General features: G+C 52.4%; 7 protein-coding genes across 7 annotated transcripts; 4 read left to right on the top strand and 3 right to left on the bottom strand.

Annotated features, from left to right (window-relative positions):
* Positions 1 to 393: 393 nt before the first annotated feature.
* Positions 394 to 3,211, bottom strand: BP01DRAFT_373758 (putative PHD transcription factor; the record flags this gene model as incomplete). The annotated part of the gene is made up of 3 exons (XM_025576797.1): positions 394 to 1,260; positions 1,318 to 1,481; positions 1,582 to 3,211. 3 exons carry the CDS (start codon positions 3,209 to 3,211, stop codon positions 394 to 396), a joined length of 2,661 nt encoding a protein of 886 aa, XP_025431470.1.
* A 1,908-nt stretch (positions 3,212 to 5,119) lies between these two features.
* BP01DRAFT_373757 (sigma-70 region 2 family protein) lies at positions 5,120 to 7,087 on the top strand (the record flags this gene model as incomplete). The annotated part of the gene is made up of 2 exons (XM_025576796.1): positions 5,120 to 5,404; positions 5,456 to 7,087. 2 exons carry the CDS (start codon positions 5,120 to 5,122, stop codon positions 7,085 to 7,087), a joined length of 1,917 nt encoding a protein of 638 aa, XP_025431469.1.
* A 528-nt stretch (positions 7,088 to 7,615) lies between these two features.
* BP01DRAFT_415741 (sugar porter family MFS transporter) lies at positions 7,616 to 9,709 on the bottom strand (the record flags this gene model as incomplete). The annotated part of the gene is made up of 4 exons (XM_025579158.1): positions 9,220 to 9,709; positions 8,921 to 9,123; positions 8,753 to 8,833; positions 7,616 to 8,686 (listed from the first exon to the last, which is right to left on the bottom strand). Exons 1-4 carry the CDS (start codon positions 9,389 to 9,391, stop codon positions 7,616 to 7,618), a joined length of 1,527 nt encoding a protein of 508 aa, XP_025431468.1. The 5' UTR covers positions 9,392 to 9,709.
* Positions 9,710 to 11,211: 1,502 nt separating this feature from the next.
* Positions 11,212 to 15,056, top strand: BP01DRAFT_41669 (putative C6 transcription factor (Mut3)). The gene is made up of 4 exons (XM_025579211.1): positions 11,212 to 11,708; positions 11,793 to 12,630; positions 12,690 to 13,301; positions 13,353 to 15,056. Exons 1-4 carry the CDS (start codon positions 11,420 to 11,422, stop codon positions 14,863 to 14,865), a joined length of 3,252 nt encoding a protein of 1,083 aa, XP_025431467.1. The 5' UTR covers positions 11,212 to 11,419; the 3' UTR covers positions 14,866 to 15,056.
* Positions 15,056 to 16,547, bottom strand: BP01DRAFT_41676 (oxidoreductase, 2OG-Fe(II) oxygenase family). Its single transcript, XM_025579218.1, has 2 exons — positions 15,977 to 16,547; positions 15,056 to 15,820 (listed from the first exon to the last, which is right to left on the bottom strand). The coding sequence occupies exons 1-2, from the start codon at positions 16,303 to 16,305 to the stop codon at positions 15,247 to 15,249; spliced, it is 903 nt and encodes a 300-aa protein (XP_025431466.1). The 5' UTR covers positions 16,306 to 16,547; the 3' UTR covers positions 15,056 to 15,246.
* Positions 16,548 to 18,178: 1,631 nt separating this feature from the next.
* Positions 18,179 to 20,284, top strand: BP01DRAFT_41596 (sugar porter family MFS transporter). Its single transcript, XM_025579176.1, has 3 exons — positions 18,179 to 19,073; positions 19,136 to 19,846; positions 19,908 to 20,284. The coding sequence occupies exons 1-3, from the start codon at positions 18,534 to 18,536 to the stop codon at positions 20,274 to 20,276; spliced, it is 1,620 nt and encodes a 539-aa protein (XP_025431465.1). The 5' UTR covers positions 18,179 to 18,533; the 3' UTR covers positions 20,277 to 20,284.
* Positions 20,285 to 21,265: 981 nt separating this feature from the next.
* BP01DRAFT_356528 (uncharacterized protein) lies at positions 21,266 to 22,208 on the top strand. The gene is made up of 2 exons (XM_025574984.1): positions 21,266 to 21,876; positions 21,933 to 22,208. Exon 1 carries the CDS (start codon positions 21,378 to 21,380, stop codon positions 21,828 to 21,830), a length of 453 nt encoding a protein of 150 aa, XP_025431464.1. The 5' UTR covers positions 21,266 to 21,377; the 3' UTR covers positions 21,831 to 21,876; positions 21,933 to 22,208.
* Positions 22,209 to 22,534: the final 326 nt, after the last annotated feature.

The following is a 22,534-nucleotide window of genomic DNA, read 5'->3' as shown; positions in this document are numbered from 1 at the left end:
GAAAAAAAAAAAAAAAAAAACAGACATAGATGCAAATGGTCTATCATCATTCATGGAAATGGTGTCAAAACTATTAGCGGATATAGCAGCGGTACACTCCTAGAACCCCGGAACCCTCTGCTATGCATGTAATATGTCCCAGTGGTATTGTGGAATTTCCACAGTCACAAAAACAGCAAGCCATGTAGAACCAACTCCGGTTCGCTTTCCTGCTTTTATTTTTCCGAGAAGAAAGATAAGGGTATCAATCAAGCGCCGTGAATGTGGCAGCTTTGAGGGGGAATAAAAGGTGAAGACAAAAGTCTCATGGAGAGTCAAGTTTTGTGAGGAAGATAGAAAGAAAATGAATTAAGGGGAAGTGGACGGCGAGCGAATCATGAGGGGAGCACTTCCTCAGTTGTTGCTGATCTGAGCGTTGTCTTCCTCCGCCCATAGCCTCAGCACGGCTCTTTCCACCACGTTTTGGGCCTCCTTTTCGCATTTGCTGAGATCCTGAGCCAGGGTACTCTCTTCAAAAAGACCATCTTGCTGTTGCACTTTGACCCACTGCTTATGCCTCTCGCAGCGTTTCTTGATGCAGACGCCGCGTGACAGAGTTTCGAGATCATCACCGGAGGTTTCCGCATCGCCCATGGCTGTGTCGCCATCCGCATCGATGGACTCCGGGTAGCTCAACGCCATTGACTCGGGCGTGCCATCCTGAAGTGCTTTTGCTCCAGGGTCTGACAGCCGCCACTCATCGAACTCCTCGTCTGACCAAGCCAGTCGGTAGTCAAAGCCGCAGATATCCTTCCATCCGCCCTTTGGCTCCTTGTGCTTGAGTTTCTCCAATATGCTTTTGGCCCGCTGCCGCACCAACGTCACAAAGGTGCTCCGAGCCTTCAGCATTTCTCGTCGATGAAGGAGGTCATCGCGCTGTTTGCGCAGCTTCGCGATCATAGAGGCCTCGTCGGGTGCATAAGTGAGCCAATCGACATCATAGTCGAGGCCCAATTTCTTGTTTTCTTCTTTGTTCACTTTGGAGGAACTCTTCTCCGGTGCAGGGATCGAGATGATGCTCTCGCCCAGTTTGCGGAATTCTTCCGCTGAGCTGACGCCCATGACTACTGCCTTGAGATCTCCAGTGGTAAGAACACCACCTTTGCTTCCGAGATCTTCCGGAAACTTGGTCTCGAGAAAATCAGGTCCGCTGCTTGTGTCAGCGCCACTCCCTTCTTGAGAGGACACACTGTCCGGGAACGGGCTATTTGCTGACGATCCCTGCCCACCCAAGGCCGTCCGAATGCCATTCTTCCGAACGCCAGGTCCGGCGCTCACAAGTAGGAGTTTGGTCCTTTGCAGCATAAATTCTCGACCATGCTCGTCTGAGCAGTATTTGCTGGGCTTGTCTTGATTGACACGCGCAGGCTTTCTGCACTCCTTCAACCGACACATCGGTTTCCAGGTCGTCCATCCTTTGCCCTGCTCCTTACAGTTCGGGCCTAGACATCGTTAGTCTGAGTTTCATGGTGTGTCCATTTCTCAGAAGCCAATAGACGCAAAATGAACGGCACACAGGCCGATTAGTCAGATGCAACTCACATATATACTTGTCGATCAGGTCAGCGTCTCGTGGGTCGATATTGACACATTTGCCATGAAACCAATCTTCACAACCGCCGTCGCACGCAATCATCCAGGTGTGATTGTCTGGTTTTCGACATATACAAAATACCTCGTCGTTGTCTTCTGAGTCGTCATCTTCTTCGTCCTCCTCGGCCTCCTCCATCTCCTCTACATCGTCCACGACAGTGCTTTTGGCATTTCTCTTTCTGGCTTCGGGCGCCGGTGAGCCCGCCAGTGAAGCGGAACCACGTTTGATCTTGCCAGGAGCTTTGCTCGTTCGTGAGGAAGGGGTGTTCGATCGTCGGCTGGTGACACTCTCATTGTCCAGATCAATTAATTTCCTCTTCTTGGCCGCGGGTTTTCTGGCTGTTCCCTTCTTAGTCGACCCGATGCCTGCCTTCTTAGTCGCTGCACTACGCTTTGTGGACACTGCCGGAGAAGATCGATCGGAAGACGACGCCCGCGAGGCTCCTCGGTTCTTAAGGCTAGCAATTTTCTTTGGCGTAGGATGTTCTTCAGGTAGTCCGGGACCATCGAGCTGGGGGAGCCCTGATTTGTGTTCTGGCTCGTGATCAAAAGGAACTCCATTCAACTCCAAATTCGATGGTTCGGTCTTCACTTGTGGTATAGGTGTATTGTGCTTCGTCGCAACGGCAGACTCCCCAGCAATGCTGGGCAGACCTTCGTAGATATCGGACCATGCTGCGGGCACGTTTGCTGCACCCTCGCTTTCGTCTGCAGACGCGATCTCGGGTACCCGGAAACCTCGATGTATCTCGTCCGCCCGCTCAAATCCAAAATACCCGCTTTGTCGCCATCCAGTTATCCCAACGACCTGATTATCGTTCACAATTACATTCGCCGGAATCAATCCGTTGTGAACTAGGACAAGTCTTTCGCCTTTCCTCTTATCGCGGAAAAGAATATCCTTCTCGGTCTGCTGAACGTCGGGCGGAAGCTGTGAATTGAGGCCGCTGCAAACATATGAGGGTCGTTCAGGAGGCGCGTCGATATCTCCTAGGCGCTGGGATATGCGGCGGCACTGTTGCTTGAAGCTTTCAATTTGGTCAGCAGTCAGATACTTCCAGGCCACCTCCAAGGAGACACCAGGAAGTCTCGACTCCACGGTAACATTCTTGTTTTCAATGGTGCCACAAAAGTATATCACCGGAACAGCAACGTTCACTTCTCGAAGAGTATCCTCGGCTTTTCTTGCTGCGCTGAGCTCATTCGCATTGAGGCACGAGTACATCTCTGCGGCGGCGGCGGCTTCAGGTTCGCGGTCGACTCTGATGATGACGCTGCCAGCAGCGAAAACCTCTCGCGTGCCTGGGACATTCAATGAATTTTGTGGCGTGCAAAACTCCTTGACGACGCCCTCCCAGTAGGTCTTGACTTCCGGGTCCGATTGGCACCAGTATTCATGGCGAGGCTTGAAATCAGTATCCGAAGATGCATAGCGACCGTAATGCACGCTTCGCGCGAGGAAGAAGTCGTCAGGAGGAACGAGCTCAGGATTGGTTTCGTACGGGTTTGTTGATTGATTGTCGCCCACGGAACCATTCGCCTGGCTCGACACAGCAGGCGGTTGCTGGTCTTCAGCCATTCCAAGGCACCTGCTAGGGGCTTGGGCTAATCCCAAAACACCTTACCACCGGTAAGCCGTACAGGTTTTCCTCGGCAGAGCTCGGGGAAGTTTCAGACGTGGTGTCTTGGAAACAGGCTAGGGATTTACCCAGGGAGGGGGAAAAGAGTTCCTGAGAACCGGATGAATTAGAAAGTGGAGACCGTTCTTGTGAACCGCTTGACCATATTGTTGTCCCTAACTTCCGACAGGCTATGATAAGTTTTGAGAGAGGATGCGACGTGAAATCTCAGGAGAGGAAAGTGTGCTGCGTGGCCTGTCACTTCCTTGTCAGGTTGGAGGACGGGAATGGCGGCGGCGTTCGGGGAAAGATGCGAAAAGGTGATAAGAGACACGACGCGATATGGAGACTCCAAAGACACATAGAGAGCGCAGTAAAACCTAAAAAAGTATTCCGCAAGGTATTAAATGTCTTTTGAAGAAATCATGAAGGTTCTGGAGAGTGGCACACGGTGGGAGGTCCAGAGCTCTGCGGGCTGCGCGGTCGGCGACGCGGAACAAATTATGGGATCAGATTTGACTAACGGGTCATTGCCTCGGACTTAGTCCCAAGGCGGTGAATATTAAAGCCGTTGGACTGTGGCCTCAGGCAAGATACCCCCTCCAACCTTAACCTTAAGGCGGCACTCAAGTTTAACTCGAGCCTCGCATGTGTTGCGGCTGCAGTCCTGCAGTTGCAGAACTTCTTCAACCTCTCCATCCCGTACATCCCTCAACGTCTGAGCATCTTTCGATGAAACACTCGTGTCTTCTCAGCCGCAAAAACGCTACCTGCGCTAGCAATGGCCGTGCAGCCCTTGCGCTCCTCCGCACTCGAGGTTGTAATACGGGATTAATTTTGATATAAATGCATTCATCCCCCTCCACTATCTAATCTAGAGGGCTGATGCTTACGGTTCGCATTGTGATCGTATGGCTCATCATGTAAAAGAACCCCTCATCTTCTAGACTGTCTTCCTGGCCCGAAACAACGTCCTGGGGTCGGCCGTTCACTCGTGTCTGCCTGAACATAAGCCGAACGGACCAGTGGGGATTATTCCGAATCTGTTGAACCGATCCCAAGGATTTTCCCACTGAGCAGATTAGATGGTTCAAGATCGACCAGTGGATCTGCAGTCAGCACAAGGTTGATCTCGATTTCATCAGATAATGCGGTGCACCTCTCCATCTGCCTCTCCCTCAAGGAATTCTACGGCCTAGTCTCGTTCCTCCTTCTCTCAGTCCTCAGCCCACACTTCATACATTCAGGTGGTGCCACCGCGAGTTCCTCTCTTCCCCTGCCGCACTTCCGTTCCTTGACGGAGGCGATCCTGCAAATTTATTTTTGGATTTTAGCTTTCGGTAACGATTTGGCCCCAGTTGCGACTCGATCCCCCGAAACCCAGTCCCTTGCACCCTGAACCCGTGCTGCTGTGACTACAAAGCCTTTCTCTACCGGAAGTTACTGGTCTGGATGCATTATCCGCCCGTATCCTAGGTTGTCTTAGGTTGCCACACCGCTGATCTTAATTGCATGGACTCCTCGTACTGGTATGAACGGTTGAGATTGAAGTGGATTCCCAGATACCGTGGATACCCTCTTTTACGGTGTCGCAGTGGCCCAGCCGACAAGCTTCCAGAACCTCATTGCGGCCATCTTTCGCGCTCGAATCGTGGACATCTTGGGCTAGCGTACTGCCACGGTTTATATGACATGATCAAACCGTCGCGCTAGTCCAGACTTCCCTCGTCGCTCAACAAGGAGGCACTACGGAGGCCACGACGGCACGGACTCCGAAACGAGTCATTATTCACGAAAACCTCATTGTGGTGTCCCTACCACCCCCCAACACGTATCCAATATCTGTCCGGAAGTCGCGGTTTGATATCATGTCTGTATCGGGTAAACCAAGCACCAGCGCGCCCACAACAGGCTGTTCCCAAGTGCGGTGGCAGTTCATCAACGCTTCGGGTAACAGCCGAAATAACCTCACTCGAGTCAAACGACATGTCATGCAAGAATATATGCGACAAAAGCGCCAGGCTGCTGGTCAGTCTGACATTGACATTGATGATGCTATAGCAGAAGGCGGCCGCAAACCAACGAAGTCACGTCGCGAACCCAAGGATAGGAATCATCACCATGACCATGCCGACCGAAGCACAAAGATTGAGGTCAACGAAGATGGTGGGGATACTGTGGCTGAAGCCGTATATTACAATGAGACTAAACCGGTCTCAAACTACTCAGCCCACGATCCTACCATGATCGAAGTCGTAGAGAGCTTCAGTACTGATGTCGCCGCTTACCCACACTTCGAAACATTTGTCTGTTTACCGATACGGAATAGCCAAATGACCTGCCACAGCAGCTACTCGTCAGGTTCCCATATGTGGTACTCTACGTCGCAAAGTGGTAGCTCAGATCTGGAGAGCTTGACACCACGGTCCTCTGCCTCAATATCTCCATACGAGATAGTACTGTCTCCAAAAACAATACTCAGCGCTGCACGCACTGACCCCTTCAACACTTTACCGCTGGAATTGGACATCGACGGGCAGCACCTATTCGATTTCTATGTCAACGAAATGCCCGCCTGCTCCTACGGGAACCACTTTCGGTCCACAAAAGCGCACAATTGGTATACAGCGGTCTTCGTTGCTGAAGGAATGAAAGGGCCGGTAGCATTCCAAAACACCGTCCTTGTTCACGCAGCCAACACCTGGACCTGGGTTCGCAACCAGGAGGTGGATGAACGGGGTCTAATGCATCGCGATCGTGCCATTTCCATGCTTCGTCAACGTCGTGAGAGATACCCGCACGATTTCTCCGATGAAGTAATCACAGCTTGTCTCAGCGCTGCGGGACTAGAAGATTTTGATCCTCGTCCAGGGCGGAAGCCAATCAGTTGGCTTCACATGCGAGCTGCAAGAGAGATGGTCAGGGCTCGGGGCGGGCCTGCTGCATTCCATAACACCCGATTGGGAATGTTGATCAACTGGCAAGATTACATTCTATCAGGTTATGAGACCGACGGTCCGAGCTTCTTCTTCGAAGCCAATCCACCGATGAAACAGCCAAGCGAAAGACGTCGCTCCGAGCTGCGATCAGCTACAATGCCGCAGCCCGGAATGACTTCATTCCCGGTTACCGTCGAGCTAAGTCTTACCTGGCCTCGGCCATTACTCCCGCACGAAGAGCTTCAAAATCAGTGCGACACCTTCATAAACTTTCTCCAACGGTGTCAACAACTTTCAGATTACCAAGCGAGTACCTCTGACGTCAACTCGCGACCATTGCGCCATACTGCGTTTCAGGACGGCTCGCTACTACATCAGATCCTTGCGGCACCTCCAGGAGCGCGTTTCACTGCATCGGGCAATCGGAAACAATTCGTCGCGCGCCTTGTTGCTCTGCTCATGCTCAACGCAGCCCTGTGGGACTACCGCAATTCCGTGCCACACAGCGAGATCTTCCTTCAGACGCTACAGCAAGCAGTCTTGAACAGCGAAGTGAACATGAGTGGTTCCGTCGAGGCACTATTGCAGATCTTGCTTGAGTGCAATGACGGCTTGGTCAATACGCCCAGCGACAGCTTCAGCCAAGTGCCAGATTTCTCTCAATATTCCTCGGCCGCACGGACCCCATACGATCGGCCATGGTTCGCTGGCCGCATGCTCAAGGTCGCCAAGCGTCTCAGTTATGAGTCTTGGATGCACGTCAACTCCACTCTGTTCTCTTGCCTGACCATGCAGCCTGGTATGCCTAGTGTTGCTCTCTGGGAAGAGAGTCTTCGGGACGAGATTCTCCATGCGCCGCTCACGAGGTATGTTATGCCTTCTTTGGAAGAGCCATAACATGAATCACGATTATGTATCCACATCTGTCTCAGATCACGGCCCCCTGTTCAGACCTCACTTTCGCCAGCGCTGTTTCTTGAAAATTTTCCTGCGCTTCGCGCTGTCAAGCAGACGCCGTTCTCTTATTCGTCCGCAGCATTATATACTCTCCGATCAACTTCTCTTCCTGACATATATGCTTATATATGGATCCCTTTTTTTTCAAACACGTGTTATACCCCAGCTTGTGCCGATGTACTCTTCAACCATAGATCTCTTTCGCTTTCTTGCCTGTCGTTTGGTACTGTCATAGTAACTCATCCTCTAGCACAGTATCACTTTATGAGGTGACCATACATCAATCAATATCATTGTGTTCAATGAACCCCACGTGTGAGGGGGGAAGTTTCCGTATTATTCATGCAAGGGACATGTAAGTCTCTATCCTCAACTCTATATCATGCACCGCTAATCTAAGACAGGTAGCAGAATCTAAGGCAGCAGCTCTTGTGCACACACAAAAAGGAATCACACTTGTCCCCGTCTTCAAAGCATAACCTGAGATCGCCTGCGAAGGGACGGCTCCGCACTCGCGGCGGTGGCGATCACAGCCACTCCCCCTTTACTCAGATCCTGGAGCTCCACCCCCTGCTGTTCCCGTTCATCTTCCGAGTGTCCGTCTCCGTGACCATCGAACACATGCTCCGCCTCCTCGAGCGACCGGCCCGCAGTCTCCGGGTAGGCGAACCAGACCAGCACGGCGGCAGCCCAGTTGAACGCGGCGAAGCAGTAGAAGTAGTTGAAGCCCATGCGCGAGCGCGCGATGGGGGTGCACTGGGCGAAGATGAGGTTCAAGCTCCAGTTGGTGGCGGTGGCGATGGAGGCGCCGCGGGCGCGGATGGCGGTGGGAAAGATCTCCGACTGGTAGAGCCAGGAGATGAGGCCGAGGCTGGTGAAGAAGATGGAGAAGACGAAGAACAGGGCGATGGCGGCGCGCACCGCGGTCGCCGGCGACTGGCCGGCGGAGGAGAAATTGTGGTAAGCTTGGCCCAAGGCGGCTTCGATGCACATGGTGGCGCCCATTCCCACGAGGGAGGGGAGGAGGAGGGTGCGGCGCGGCACGCGGTCGATGAAGAGGATGATGAAAACGGTGTTCCAGAACTGGGCCAGCGCGCCCCAGATACCCTGGATCATCAGGGAGGTACTCTCCGACAGGCCCAGGGAGCGGTAGAGGCTCGGGTTGTAGGTGGAGATTATGTTGGTGCCGGAGCATTGCGTAAATGCCTGCATGCCACAGGCGAGGAGGATGCGACGGCGCCAGGTCGCTGAGGTGAAGAGGAGGGCGCGCCAGGTGCGCGGGGCGGCGCGTCGCTCTTCGGCGATGCTGGCGAGGATCTGGATGTATTCGCTGTCGATGAGGGCGGTGTTGGCCGTGTGAAGGCGGGTGAGCGTGGCGCGGCCTTCGTCGGTGCGGCCCTGTTCGATGAGCCAGCGAGGGGATTCGGGGAGGAACCAAATTCCGCAGCTAAGAACTATCGCGGGTAGAGCTTGGAAGGCGAGAGGGAAACTCCAGGCGAAGTTCCCCGTGCGGAGGGAGCAGCCGTATCCTACCCATTGCTGGTGGAGATGGGTCACTATCTAGATAGTCTTTCACGTGCGTTTTATGAAGATAGAGCGACTTACTGCAACCACTGCCCCCAATCCTATCATCCATTGCTGGAGGGATCCTAGGAAGCTTCGGATCCGTGGAGGTGACAGTTCGCTCTAGTTTAATTCCGCGTTCATGAATTAGTGGACTGAGTTTGGAATTGGGGAAGATAGTACAAAATCCAGGTATAGGAGTTAACTCACACAGTATACGGGGATGATGGATGACATCAGTCCCACTGACAGGCCGGCAGTTAAGCGGCCAGCGATGAGCATGGCCACACTGACCGCACCAGCCTGCAAGGCGGTCCCAAGAGTCGCAAGAAGACCGCCGACAAACAGCACGGGTTTTCTTCCCCACGGGTCGGAGAGGTATGAGACAAGCAAAGAGCCTATGATAGCGCCGCCTGAGGACAGGGGAGGGGAGGAGGATTCAGTGTCACTCAGTTCAATTAGTGCGGGTGGGCCCGAATCAGCAAATGCAGGGAACCAGATGCACACACCATTATACGAGGCGACGATCCCGCCCGTGGCCGCATCGGAGGGACGGTGGAATCGGTCTTTGAACACCTCCTGGTCAATAACAGTGGAGATGACCCCAGAATCATAGCCAAATAAAAAGGACCCTAGGGTTGCAAACAGACAACATGTCGTGACAAGCAGATAGGATGACATGGTATAGAGTTGACTGTTTTTTGTTATGAAGCGGTTGCACAGTTGAAAGGGAAGATCCTGTTTGCTTGACTTCCGAATTTGTTTCCGATAACTAGATCCATAAATCGGTGAACGACATTGTTACGACGTGATATAAGCTCTTGTGGAGGGGGCTTGAAAGGAGTGTTGCAAGTGAGCGCTGAGCTGAGACTGAATAATGGATTGGATAGGATGTGTAGAACGATAGTACTTAACTGGTCGTTCATGGAATGCAGACGAACTCCAGTTCACTACACAGTAAGCGGTTGATTGGTCGATGGGTCAATCAGATAGATGAAAAGCAGGTTGCTGAGGTGCATTTCCAGGGTTATCCTGTAGCAGTAATAATCATAATAAATTAATAATAACCATCATAAAATGATTATTTAATTCTGGACAGGGAAAGGAAATGGCGGGAAGAGAAGCTTGGCGGGAGCCCAAGGCGATTATTAGAAACCTGAGGCCTCCACTTTCCTTCATGCGGACTTTTCATCCCGCTTTTCGCCCGCTTTTCGCCCTCTCGGCCTTACTGAAGGGGCGCGGCCGAGGCTGACTGATGGAAGGGTCTACTCCGTAAGTTAAGTTAACATTTGTTACTTAACTACTGCGTAATATTAAGAATCTTCGGCCAAGACGCCGAGGATGAAGGATTTTGACTAAACATGGCCTGGTTCCAAGGCATAATAACATAGGTAAATAACTGAATGACTGAGAGGAGTTCAGGACGCCAGAGGCTAGATGAAGTTATAGTCACTAGTTAAGTTAGTCGTATTACGGGTTATGCTCGCCGGTTTCCTTATGCTGATCTCCCTCGTCACATTTTATAGTACGTAGTATGCAGCCGTGCGTAGTTAGTATGAGAATTTCGACAAATGCCCGTCAGTTCGCCGAAGCCAGCCCTACCCCATGAGCCATTTTTCCCACCCTCAGAACTCTCTCACGCTCGTTCCCTGGTTGCATGTGGTTGGCTCCTTAAACCTCCTTTCAGTTTCTCTCCTTCGGGCTTTCCAAACCCTCGCATTTCTCCCCTTCTCATCTCATTCCCTCGCTTTGTGTGCGCAGAGGGTTTCACCGTCGCATTCGTGATATTCGGGCCAGACAACCAGTAGAACACCTCGACAGGCATCGCTCGACTCCGTCAAGAACCATCTTGTTTCCCTCCGAGAGACCAATGTAAGTGCTCTTCTCGCATGAACCTCGTATTATCCGAATGCTTGATTCTTTTGGTGTTCGACCTTTTCTTTCTCGGAGATAGTCTCCAATTTCCCGAGGGTCAATCGGCCTATACTCCAACCACTCTTCATCCAGGATCCAGGCAGACAAAAATGAAGCAGTGGTCATAGTTGAGAGAAGGGAAACGATGACCCTCATGGGATCGGAGGTCCGAAGCATAGACCAATGATCTGGACAAGTTGAAATCGGGATTTTTTCTCTTTCTTGAGTCAACGCACAATTCTGACTAATAAAGCCTCGAGTCTCTCTCCGCCGGTGCCCCAGACAGACAGACGGACAGAGACAAGACAGACAGAACAACCTAAGACGATCACTTCTTCCTCTTTGCTCATGCTCATTCCTACTCCTCCTCCTCCTCATCCTTCATACTACTACCATACTTAGACAAGACTCTCCTTTTCTTACCTTCTTATTTCCTTGGCTACTCATCTGTAACTGGCCCATTCTATCCCTTCAGTGACGTGTCGATCCTTCTTTCGCTCTAATCGGCGAACGTTCTCGAGCTCTCGGTCCCTCATTCTCACTCCCTCCCCTCCCTTCTCTCCGACTTCGTGGTGCCTTCCATGACCCTGTGAGACGCCAATTCCACACCCTCGTGGACGTGCGATCATTCATCGGCTCGCCACGCGGGTCGCCGTCCCTTGCTGATCGGAACAGTCTCTTGATCCTTAATCCTTCCGATCGGATCCCCGACTTTCTCATATCCCCTTGCATAGCTCTGCGCCGACCGCCGTGAGATCTTCTTTTGCTCCCCACGCCACCTGTCTGCCTCCCCTCATGGCATCCCCTTCCGGCCCGTTAATTGCCGACTCTGCGAATGAGGACGACCCCTCTGCTGTCTCCGATCCGTTTCTCACTTCCCATCATGATGATGTCGACCCCGCAGCCTCGGGAATTCATGATGACGACGATCTGCCCATGAGGGACGATGGGCTCAAGCCCGTCAAGGAACCGCTGCCCATGCAAAAGCGCCGCCGGGTAACGCGCGCTTGTGATGAATGTCGTCGCAAGAAAATCAAGTGCGACGGCAAGCAGCCGTGCACGCACTGCACGGTCTACAGCTACGGTAAGTTCTCCATACTCCCCGTCAGACCTCGCCACCCTCAGCTCTCTCCGGCCGTGTTCGCTCATCCGCCTCGGTCGCCCGCAGAGTGTACTTATGATCAACCCTCCAATCGTCGTCGCAATCCCGCCCCGCAATATGTCGAAGCTTTAGAAAATCGCCTGCACAAGGCCGAGGCCCTGCTGCGTGTCGTGCTTCCGGATTTGAATTTGGACGATCCACAATTCGACGTGCATGCTACTGAGCAGATGCTGGCCGCCATCAAGCGCGAAAAACCTCCCCTTCCTCCTCTGCAGCAGGAGCAGCAGCAGCAGCAGCAGCAACCGGCTGCGACCCCATCTGCATCCGCGGCAGCGACTAATGGATCCCAGCCCTCGGCTCCTGCCTCTACTGACGATACGGCCGCCGATGGGGCTGCGGGGGACGAATCGCTGCTCGAATCAATGGTTGATAATTCGGGTTACCTCGATCTGGATGACCAGGGGCACTGGGATTACCATGGACATAGTTCTGGAATGACTTTCATTCGGCGACTGCGGAAGCAACTCGGAGCTTCAGACATGCCGCTGCCAACCCTCCGGTCGCGACCGGTCGCGCAGACGCTCTTCGACAGCCCCAAATCTGTGTCCGAATCACCACAGGATGCGTCCCTACCACCCACGCACGATCTTCCCTCCCGAGAAATTGCCCGGCGACTCTGTCACAATGCTTTGGATGATGGCTGCGCACTGATGCGTTTCGTGCATGAGCCTACATTTTACGCTCTATTCGGTCGAATTTATGATACACCCTTGGATCAGTTCACGAACGAGGAGAATTCCTTCCTGCCCTTGCTGTACATCGTGATGGCCGTGGGATGTCTGTTTTCCGATGACGGTTCCAGTACTTTGGATATCTCAGGCTACGAAGGTGCCATTGGGCAAGGGTAAGTTCTCTCGCGGCTTTTGATTTTTAAATGAGTGTCTAGTTAACGTGCATCCGCAGGTTTCAATACTTTAAAGCAGGGCGCCAACTCCTAGAAATCACTGACTGTCGTGACTTGACCTCTCTCCAGGCCATCTGCTTCATGATCTTGTTCCTGCAGTCGTCCGCCAAACTTAGCACGTGTTACTCTTACATAGGCATCGCACAACGGGCCGCGCTGCGGCTGGGTTTGCACCGCTCCGTGACAATTCATTTCTCGCCCCTTGAGCAGGAGATGCGCAAACGCATCTTCTGGACGATTCGAAGAATGGACGTCTACGTTAGCACGCTACTCGGACTACCGCTTATGCTGAATGACGATGACATTGATCAGGTCTACCCGGAAGCAGTCGATTCGGAATTTATTACCAAGACTGGCATTCTACCGATGCCATCGGACCATACTCCTTTGATGGCTGGAGCGATCGCGCATACTCGATTGACCAACATTACCCTCAAGGTTGTGCAATACATCTACCCTGTGAAAAAGGCGCAGCATCCCGTCGCATCAGATCAGCGCTATGTAGTCAGCCACTCAAAGATCCGGGAGATTGAAAGGGATCTTCAGGCCTGGATGGAAGAGCTTCCTGCGGCTTTGCGACCAGGCACTGAGGTCTCTCCACAGCTCGAACGGTAAGTCAAACCCCTCAAGAGCAAATGTGACCTCACTGACTCTCTCTTCAGCATCCGCCAACTGCTGCGCATTAGTTATGCCCACGTCCAGGTTATACTTTACCGACCCTTTCTCCACTATGTCTCCAGCGGCTCGCAAGCCCGTGGAGTGGATCGACGGTCCTACGCCTGCGCTGCGGCCTGTGTTAGTGTGTCACGCAACATCGTACATATCACGGCTGGCATGCATAAAAGAGGGCTTCTCAATGGCTCTTTTTGGTTCACCATGTATACTACCTACTTCGCTATTCTGTCATTATTGTTCTTCGTGCTCGAGAACCCGGACTCGCCGACCGCAAAGGACGGCGTTCTCAAAGACGCCATGGAAGGCAAGAACACATTGGCAGGACTAGCAAAGAAGAGTCTGGCGGCAGACCGCTGCTCGCAAAGTCTCAATGGTCTTTTCAAGAACCTTCCAGAGCTGCTCAAGAATCGGCAGAGTGCAAAGAAGCGGGCAAGCCTCAAGCGGCCCGCCCCTTCGTCCGGCCACCACCACCGCCCACCTCCCGCCAAGAGCGCCGCCAACGCCTCCAGTGCCGCTTCCGTGCCGTTGGACATGCCGCCGCCACAGCGCGCCAACACTTTCCCCACGCAGTTGCTCAACCGTTCGGCCAAGCAAGAGGCGAGCAATACCCCCAAGAGCTTTGATGATAGTGCTACAAACCGCAGCCCTGCCTCGAATGTGCACCCAGCTCACTCGTGGATTCCGTCCACACCCGAGATGCCGACGGATGCCGTATCGACGCCGCCGGATATTTTATCCAATAACGAGAGGACGCCCGCTTCGACTGGAGCATCTCCTGTGTCAATGTCTCTTGCCTTGGGCGATGTAACGCCTAATCAATTCGGAGCACATGCCTTCGCCAATCCTAGCCAGTTCCCAGATCTGATGCCGATCATGTTCCCGTCGGACGATCCCTTCGCCTATCCGACACAACCAATGTCGACGCTGGAGAACGACCACTTCGGCCGAGACCCAGCGGGCGCTACGACTGCCACCACTTCTTTCGCCCCTGGAATGGCCTCTACGGCCGACGGCAGCAGCGTCAGCACGATGGGAGTGCCGACTCCCTCATTGGACGCCTTCGGCAACTTCAATGTTTTCTCCAGCAGCAACCCTGGGGCCATAAACTCAACTAGTCTTTCGGGCCGCTTGTCCAATCAGCCACCGCAGCACATCAACCACTCACGGCTCCAATCGCCCGTCTCCCACAGCTCGACCCCCGTCAACGGCGCTGACGGCGTCAACAGCCCTGACCTCGTCTCCCTGCCGAACCAGAACTTCATCTGGCAAGGAGGCTACAATTATCAGCCACCCAACAACTTCCCCACGGAGCCGATGACGGCTACGGCCACGCCGACCGGCCTGGGTCAATTTGGACTGGGTGCGCCCGATAGCACGGCGCTGGGAGTCGGCTTAGACCTGGGTCTCCCGCTCGACGACATCTTCGGAAACGTTGATGCCTGTCGTCCGGGCGGCTTCAGCAATGAGGAATGGTTGCAATTTATGAATGCCGGCAACTGAGAACTGCATTCGTATTATACCCTCTCGCATGAGAAGAAAGAGCACTAATTGAATACCCATATGTTTATGTATGCCGTTTGGTCTGGTTTGAACAATGAAGATCATACATTTATGAAGGCATTGCTTGGGGTTTGTGGTTTTCTCCGGGTGGCGTTGGATTTTGCTTGGAATTTTGACATGAAGTTTTAGGTCCATAAAGGTTGATAATTGTGAATATGATTGATGATCGATACATATCTCACACGCGTTATATGGTATACATTCTAAACCTACCTGTATCTATGTATATATGCACTGAGAGACCGTACCTTTCTATCGTCACCACCTCGAGTATGATTAGCCAAAAGCGTAAATCCAACGAGAGGCTGGAAACGGGGACCGTTAACCCTTCCTCGATTGAGGCGGATGATACCAGCTCCAGATGTTCAAGCCAATCTTAGTCCCAGAGGTGACCGGGAGCGCGGCATGCCATGTTCCTGGGTGTCCCGACCCATCTGGTCGAAGATTCTCCCAGAAGATGGCGTTGCCTTTGATTGGTTTGAAGGTGATTCCTTGAGTAGTCGCGGCGGCTGCATCAGCAGGACACTCCAAGAAGCGACACCATTCGCGAAGAGCCGCGGCAGCCCGAGGCATCTTTAAGCGCGGGAAGTTTGTGCCCCCGCCCTCGCAGTCGTCCCCTAAGTATACCATGAATGTGCTGATACGATCTCCGCCACGGGCAGCGGACCCGACCCAGTCGTAGTGATGGACGTAATGGCCGGAGGTGTTGTAGCGCTGAGCCCACATGCGCTCAATGTAGAGGTGAGGCTTCCAGCCTTGGAAGGCTGCGGCGCGGGCCTCAAGGCATCGAACGGTGGTGTCGCGGGGAAGGAGGGCACGGTCGGAGAGACGTGTGGAAGGATCATGAGTGGCGGTTCCGCCATTGTAGATCGTTGAGCGTGTGTAGTTTGCATTACTTCGTCCATGTCAGTTCCTGAGTTTGTGGGTCCAATTGATGAGATTTGGGAAGAGTGATGAAGGTTTTTCCTTTCGGGGGTGGAAGGCGCCAGGGATTGTGCATGAAATATGGAATCGTTGAAGTGATGGGACGACTTCTGAAGCAATTTAGTACCTTATATCCACGAGGTGGTCTGATTCTTCCGCAGACAGGAAATCCTCAATGTATATCACCAATGGGTCTCTCTGTAAGAGGTGAACCCGGTAATTGTCCGGAGGACATGTCGCAATGACCCCATCCGGCAGACTGAGGATCTCCGGGTTGAGAGTGAGGTCCGAGTCGGCCTGTATCCCGTCGGGATCGAGGTCGAGGTCGAGATCGAGAAAATTCCCTGTGGAGGATGCAGGGAAGATTTGGCGGAGGAGCGGAGCGAGAACAAAGAAGTATACGGGAAGAAGATAGAATAGATACGAGAAGAGGGTGGAGAGGGAGAATTTGGGCATATTGATCAAAGCATCCGTTGTTGATTGAGTCTCTGTCGGCTCCCTATTGTTAGACGGAAGGTCCGGCAAGCGATGATTTGATCCTTGATCGGATAAAGTCTATGCATGCTGCATAGTACTTGTGCATATGCATAGGTGCATGAGTGACTCCGTACTTGGTGAGTTGTGCATCTGTGATTAGTCACAGTGTCGGGAATTCGTTCAGACGGCGCATATAAGCCGAGGAATTGTTATCTCCGAGGACGTGTCATTTGGTTCGGTCAACTGAATGATTGATAGTATGTTTATCCTGTTCCCACAGTGTAGTCAGCACATACAGGCCATGTCAGTCTTGAAGGTTTTCCCATAAACACTCCAGCATGCTGGTCTGTCACAAGCAATGGTTCATCCCATGTCCAAGACTGTCCCCGCACTGTCTGGGGTCCCCAAACACCATGGCGTCATGGGGTGATTTCGAGACAAAGGGATCTTCACCGCTGCTTTTGTCATGCTGTCCAGTGACTGCAGTCAAAACCAAACACAGGACCCAGAGAAAAAAGCAACGATGATTGCATGCGGAGACTCCGCGTTTTCAGTCTTCCAGAACCAGCGTCAGCGCGGAGAAGCGTTCTTGAGCCCGCGTGGAGTGTGGGAGAGAGTCCACCCCGCCGTCTAAAGGGACTTCCGGTCAGCTGACCCCTAAACTATTTACAGTTAGTGGATTAGCACTATAACAGATATGGACTAATGTAGCACTTTATGTAATTCGATGTGCTCGTGGCTGAATTAAGCCTCGTGTGCATTTCCCGTCTTGGCTTAGCTCGCTTTCTTTTGCTTTCGACATTCTTCTTTTCGAGCTTCTACCTATCCACACTTTCTCACTGTAGCTGCAATTTGTTCATCCTGGGCAAAGCAGACAGTGCAGGCAAACTTCCTTCGACCATGTACCGGAGTACACTACATCTCCCGGTCGGCTAACATTTGGCTATCGACCATTTGCATTACCATGTTCACCGGCGTTCGATCCACCGTCCACGGCTTAACAAAACTTTGATCAGGACCGCACTTCTGCCCGTCTGGGCTTGGTCGGCTCACTTCCGGAGAGGTCCCCATCGTGTGTAATGGGGTCAAGGCCTCCTCCCGCCATCCTGACTGGCCTACTTGTGACTACGAGTAATGGTGAGCGGTCAGACCCCGGCTAAGTCCTCTCAGGAAGTCGACTGGGGCATCAACATGTCGCTTAATGCTCATTGTGGACCGCACGGGGTTGCACCCATTCTCAACGCTGGGCTTCTGATTCGTGAATGAGCCGATGTGAAGCAAAGCCGGAGACAGCAATGCTGGTCCGCAGACAACCAATAGGATCGACACCGCGAGTCCTCAAGTCTGGTAGGAACAAAGCAAGCTCTTTTAAGGCCGAACTTTAGAGTTCGCCTGGAATGGCTTGCTCCACCGGCAAAGTCTTCACGATGACCAACTTTTGCCACAGGCTGTGCCCTGGAACGTGCAGGGCCGGTCAGCGATGACCGATTTCCCATGATGGTTATTTACTTTCGCAGCTGAGGTGCCCTGAACAGTCGGGTAAATGTGTTCAGTCAAGGGAGGCACCCACGATTATATACCTTCAACTGGCGCAGGGAAAATTCTAATCTCTGGCCCCCACACCTTAGATCTGCGGCTGAATGTTTACATCGCAAGAACTTCTCCGCGCCGGCTAAGCGAGACATGGTCAGTCTGGGGAAAACTCTCCCCCGACCCAGTTTCCCACATCACGAGGCGACCTTCTGTGGGAATCATGGCATAGTCTGCATGACAAGGACCAATTAGCTGCCTGGTTGACGTATCAAATTCGTGCTATTCACAGGAATCCCCATGTTGACTCTCCCCAGATGGGGTTTCGGTCACGACGTGGATTGTGGAGAGCGTTCAAAGGGGAGGAGAATCCACACGGTTCAGAGTTGATGCGTCGCTCGCTGTAAACGATTACTTTAGGGGCCCGGCCCGTCTCGACCAATTTTTAATTCTTCTCAACTTCCGCCCTCAGAACTTTCCCACACCCATATCTACTGCCATCTCCTCCCCTTCCTCGTCTTTGTTGGCAGGAAATCTTCTTTCTTTTCTCTCACTTTCTTCTTGACCTTTTTATCTCAGAGATACTTGTGACTTGTTCATAGGTCCTCGCGTCTCTGCTCTTCCTTCCCCCCTCTCTCTCTCCTCCCTCCCTCTCTTCCTCTCGCCCCCTCATAGCAATGGGTGGCATTCTTCACCTTGTCGAGGACCGGCCTACGCCGAAAGCTGTTTACAACTGGCGAATCTATGCGTTGGCTGCCATTGCATCATGCGGTTCTCAGATGATTGGGTACACCAGTGGTTTCATCGGCACAACCATCACCTTGGACTCATTCATAAGCGAGTTTGGCCTGGACCAGAAAACTAGCTCTGAGAGAGATCTCATCAGTGAAAACATCGTCTCTCTCTTCATCGCTGGTGCTTTCTTCGGGGCTCTCTTGACCTATGGTATCTCGTACTATGCGGGACGCAAATGGAGTTTGACCGTCGCTTCGGCTGTTTTTGTTCTCGGAGCGGGTCTGCAGTTAGGTGCTAATAGCTCAACCGGTCTCGGCATCCTCTATGCGGGTCGAGTGTTGGCCGGTCTCGGCACCGGTGTCGCCTCCAATATCGTCCCGATCTATCTGTCCGAGCTAGCCCCTCCCGCCATTCGAGGTCGTCTGGTCGGTTTGTATGAACTTGGCTGGCAAATTGGTGGTATGGTTGGCTTTTGGATCAATGTAAGTCATGTCGCGGTCCCATGCGATTTTGACGCTTTCCAGCATCTAACCCTTTGACTTAGTATGGTGTTGAGCAAACTATTCCCGCTAGCCACAAGCAGTGGCTAATCCCCTTTGCTATTCAACTCATTCCATCAGGGCTACTTTTCCTTGGCTCTTTGTGGATGAAGGAATCCCCTCGTTGGTTGTTTACCAAGGGTCGCCGCGAGCAGGCCATTGAGAACCTGTGCTGGGTCCGTCAATTGGAACCTACTGATATCTATATCACCGAGGAAGTCGCTGCTATGGATCAGAGTCTTGAGGAGCAGAAGGCCACCATTGGTGTCGGCTTTTGGAAGCCCTTCCAGGCTCTTGGTCAGGCTAAGAACCTGCAATACCGTCTGTTCTTGGGTTGTATGCTTTTCTTCTGGCAAAACGGATCCGGAATTAACGCCATCAACTACTACTCGCCCACTATCTTCGAAAGTCTCGGTGTTCAAGGCAACACCAAGGGTATCTTAAACGGTATCTTTGGTGTGGTCAAGGCTGTCATCACCATCGTCTGGTTGCTCTTCCTTGTTGATCAGCTTGGTCGTCGCAAGCTTCTGCTGATTGGTGCGATATGCGGCTCAATCTGCATGTGGATCATTGGCGCATACATTTGTGTGGTTGAGCCTACCAAGCACCCCAAGGATCACCTCGACGGCGGCGGTATTGCTGCCATCTTCTTTTTCTATCTCTGGACGGCTGTCTACACACCCACTTGGAATGGTACCCCATGGGTCATCAACTCGGTATGTTTTCTGTGCCTTCTTCTTGTCACACTTCGCACAAGTTACTGACTTCTCTCCACAGGAGTTCTTCCACCCCAACATCCGTCCCCTGTCGCAGGCCGCCACCACAGCCAGTAACTGGCTTTTCAACTTCCTGGTCTCCCGCTTCACGGAGCAGATGTTCGAGAAGATGGGATACGGCGTGTATTTCTTTTTCGCTGCACTTTCAGCCTTGGCATTCTTCTTCGCTTTCTTCCTCATTCCCGAGACCAGTGGTATTCCTCTGGAGGCGACTGATCAGCTGTTCGAGATCAAGCCGGTCTGGCGGGCCCACGCCGTCTTGCAGCAGCAGCTCCAGCAGGAGGAAGAGCGCTTCCGCGCGGAGATCAAGGACGGCATGTTCGAAAAGAACGAGCCCCAGGAGCATTGGGAGAACACCAAGGCAGTATGATGACGAAATTTGTTGATTAGCCTATTTGTTTTTTGTCTGTTTTGGTTATATCTAGACGGATTGTATATATGAATATGATAGAGCATAGACTTGGATACATATTTTGCTTTTTTCTGATGACTTTGAAATTTTGATGATGGTCCATTCCACTCGATCGAGGAACGTAAAATGAGGGTAGGAAAAAAAAAACTGGTGTCGGTTTCCCTTCGAGATGTGTTCGAAGTCTGAACTGAACTTTGTGATCCATGACTGCAAAATGCGGATGCCTTGAATTCTCCGCTGACTATACCACAGGAGAGCCCTGCCTGATGTTTTCCCCAATGCATGGCTCGGTTGGACTCACTCATGATTTCCGAGACAAAGAGAGAATGGTCACTAAAAGCCTAAAGGAGCAAGCACCGCCACCCCCCGGCCCGGGGGAGTGAAAAAAGGCCTAGCCCAGCCAGAGGTACGGAACGAACTAAACTGGGCTAAGCCTGAAGGTAGGTTCCTCTCCCTTTCCTGACGCGATCGGGTGGGCTTTCTCTCGGCTGTAGTCAGGAGCTGCAGGTGACTCGCATAATTCTTGATTTTCTGGTGGTGTCACTTTCCAAGACGGGGAGGAGGATTAAAAAGTCATTGGCGTTGGTCTACATTCTAAGAGGGGCAAAGCTTTTTTTTTTTTCTCTTGCGTCTCGCTTGGTTAAGTCAGGCCCGATAGTTCTCGATGTATGAAGGTCTGTTGATCTATTCGGGGATAATCGGTCGCATTACTCCGTATTCTACCACTACTTAGTTATTGTTCAAAGAGGACCCAGCGGCTCGGAGTGAATGAACATCCGACTCAATATTCCAGAGATTACCGGGTGGGAAAATGGAGGGGAACGACCCCAGCAGGAACCACCAATTCTTTCTTTTCCTGTACTACCACTCGTTGTAGCATCAGTCCAACCGGCGTATAGCTTGTGCGTAATACCTTGCTGTACGCAGATTCCGTACACTCTCCCCCCCCCCTGCACATACAGTGCAGTACGTGCTGTACTCATCAGAAAACCCTCTTCTCCCTCCCGAAGAAGGCCGGAGAGAGGGGGGAGGTCATCTGACTAATCGAGGGGAAGAAAAATGATTAAAAAAGGAAAAGAAAATCCCAAGCGCAGGACATGGTTCCAAGAAACCCAAGACTCCAAGAAGTCCCAAGAACTTCGCCGCCTCCTCCGGGCGGGAAAAGGAGTGCCAAGAGAGGCAGGGGAGAGGGATTACTTGGTATTTTGGTATGTGTGGCTACCCCAAACATCGGGGTCTGACTTATTGGTGGACGTTAATGGAATGGAGAAATTTTCTGTTGCCATGCAGGGAGTAAGTGAATGGTCGGTTGGAATCGTAATAAGTTACTCTCCCCTCATGGCTCCAAATGTCAGACTCACGAGAATAGGCTCCACTAGTCTGTCTCGGAAACGGAAGGAATCGACTCCTTCAACCCAGTACATGATTAAGCAGATAAAGGAACGGAGCCTGAGGACCCGAGGAGAAGAACAAGAACGGGAAGAATGCTGGACGAAGGCCAAGAAGGGGTAACTTGACCAGCTTGGCTTGTTTCTTATGGTAGTATGCAGGGAGGTGTCTGTCAGATTGTCAGACAATAATGTGATTAAGTTATGGCAATTTGCAGGTACATACTCCGTAGTCCATATGTCAATACGGGGGGGGCGAGGGGAAACGGTTATTCGAGGCTTCGTTCAAGCCCACCGAGACTAGTTTTTAACACTCCGGCCGGCACTAGTTGGAGACTAATCCTGGCTGCGGTGGTTTTTTCCGTGGGGGATCATCTTCCCCCGAAAGCGAAGAAAGATTGGCCACAAAGGATCGAGAGCAGAGGAAGGATGAACCTGGTAGGTAGGTATGATCTCAGCCTAGACATAGGAAGATGGAAGGTGTTGACATACAGTAGTAGAGTGCACTACGGTACATTGTACCGTGCAAAATGAGCAGACATAATTGGTAAGTGGAAAGGGACCAGACGATGGATGGATGGATGCCATGCCACGCCACGCAGCCCCGCACGGTGTGTCTTGGCCCGGACAATGCCCAGTCCTGGCTTGGGCTTTTCTTGTCTCTCTCCCTCCGCCCGGTTGAGTCTTCGCCTTCTCTAGGCAAGGTCTCTCTCGGCTCGGCCCCAAGACTTTCCTCCCCTGACTGTCTCTCTCTCTCTCTCTCCCTCTCTCTCTCCCTCTTTCTTCTGAATGCCCCCTCCCATCCCTCTCCCTCATACCCATCTCCCC

Source organism: Aspergillus saccharolyticus (genome assembly GCF_003184585.1).
Source record: "Aspergillus saccharolyticus JOP 1030-1 unplaced genomic scaffold BP01scaffold_14, whole genome shotgun sequence".
NCBI lineage: Eukaryota > Fungi > Ascomycota > Eurotiomycetes > Eurotiales > Aspergillaceae > Aspergillus > Aspergillus saccharolyticus.
This window is presented reverse-complemented; position numbering and strand designations above follow the sequence as displayed.

Coding starts and splice junctions, on each gene's coding strand:
- BP01DRAFT_41596 (XM_025579176.1), top strand. CDS start 18,534: ATGGGTGGCATTCTTCACCTTGTCGAGGACCGGCCTACGCCGAAAGCT. Junction 19,074..19,135: donor TGGTTGGCTTTTGGATCAAT/GTAAGTCATGTC, acceptor CCTTTGACTTAG/TATGGTGTTGAGCAAACTAT. Junction 19,847..19,907: donor CCCCATGGGTCATCAACTCG/GTATGTTTTCTG, acceptor TTCTCTCCACAG/GAGTTCTTCCACCCCAACAT.
- BP01DRAFT_41676 (XM_025579218.1), bottom strand. CDS start 16,305: ATGCCCAAATTCTCCCTCTCCACCCTCTTCTCGTATCTATTCTATCTT. Junction 15,821..15,976: donor GACCACCTCGTGGATATAAG/GTACTAAATTGC, acceptor ACATGGACGAAG/TAATGCAAACTACACACGCT.
- BP01DRAFT_356528 (XM_025574984.1), top strand. CDS start 21,378: ATGATTAAAAAAGGAAAAGAAAATCCCAAGCGCAGGACATGGTTCCAA.
- BP01DRAFT_41669 (XM_025579211.1), top strand. CDS start 11,420: ATGGCATCCCCTTCCGGCCCGTTAATTGCCGACTCTGCGAATGAGGAC. Junction 11,709..11,792: donor CTGCACGGTCTACAGCTACG/GTAAGTTCTCCA, acceptor GGTCGCCCGCAG/AGTGTACTTATGATCAACCC. Junction 12,631..12,689: donor GAAGGTGCCATTGGGCAAGG/GTAAGTTCTCTC, acceptor GTGCATCCGCAG/GTTTCAATACTTTAAAGCAG.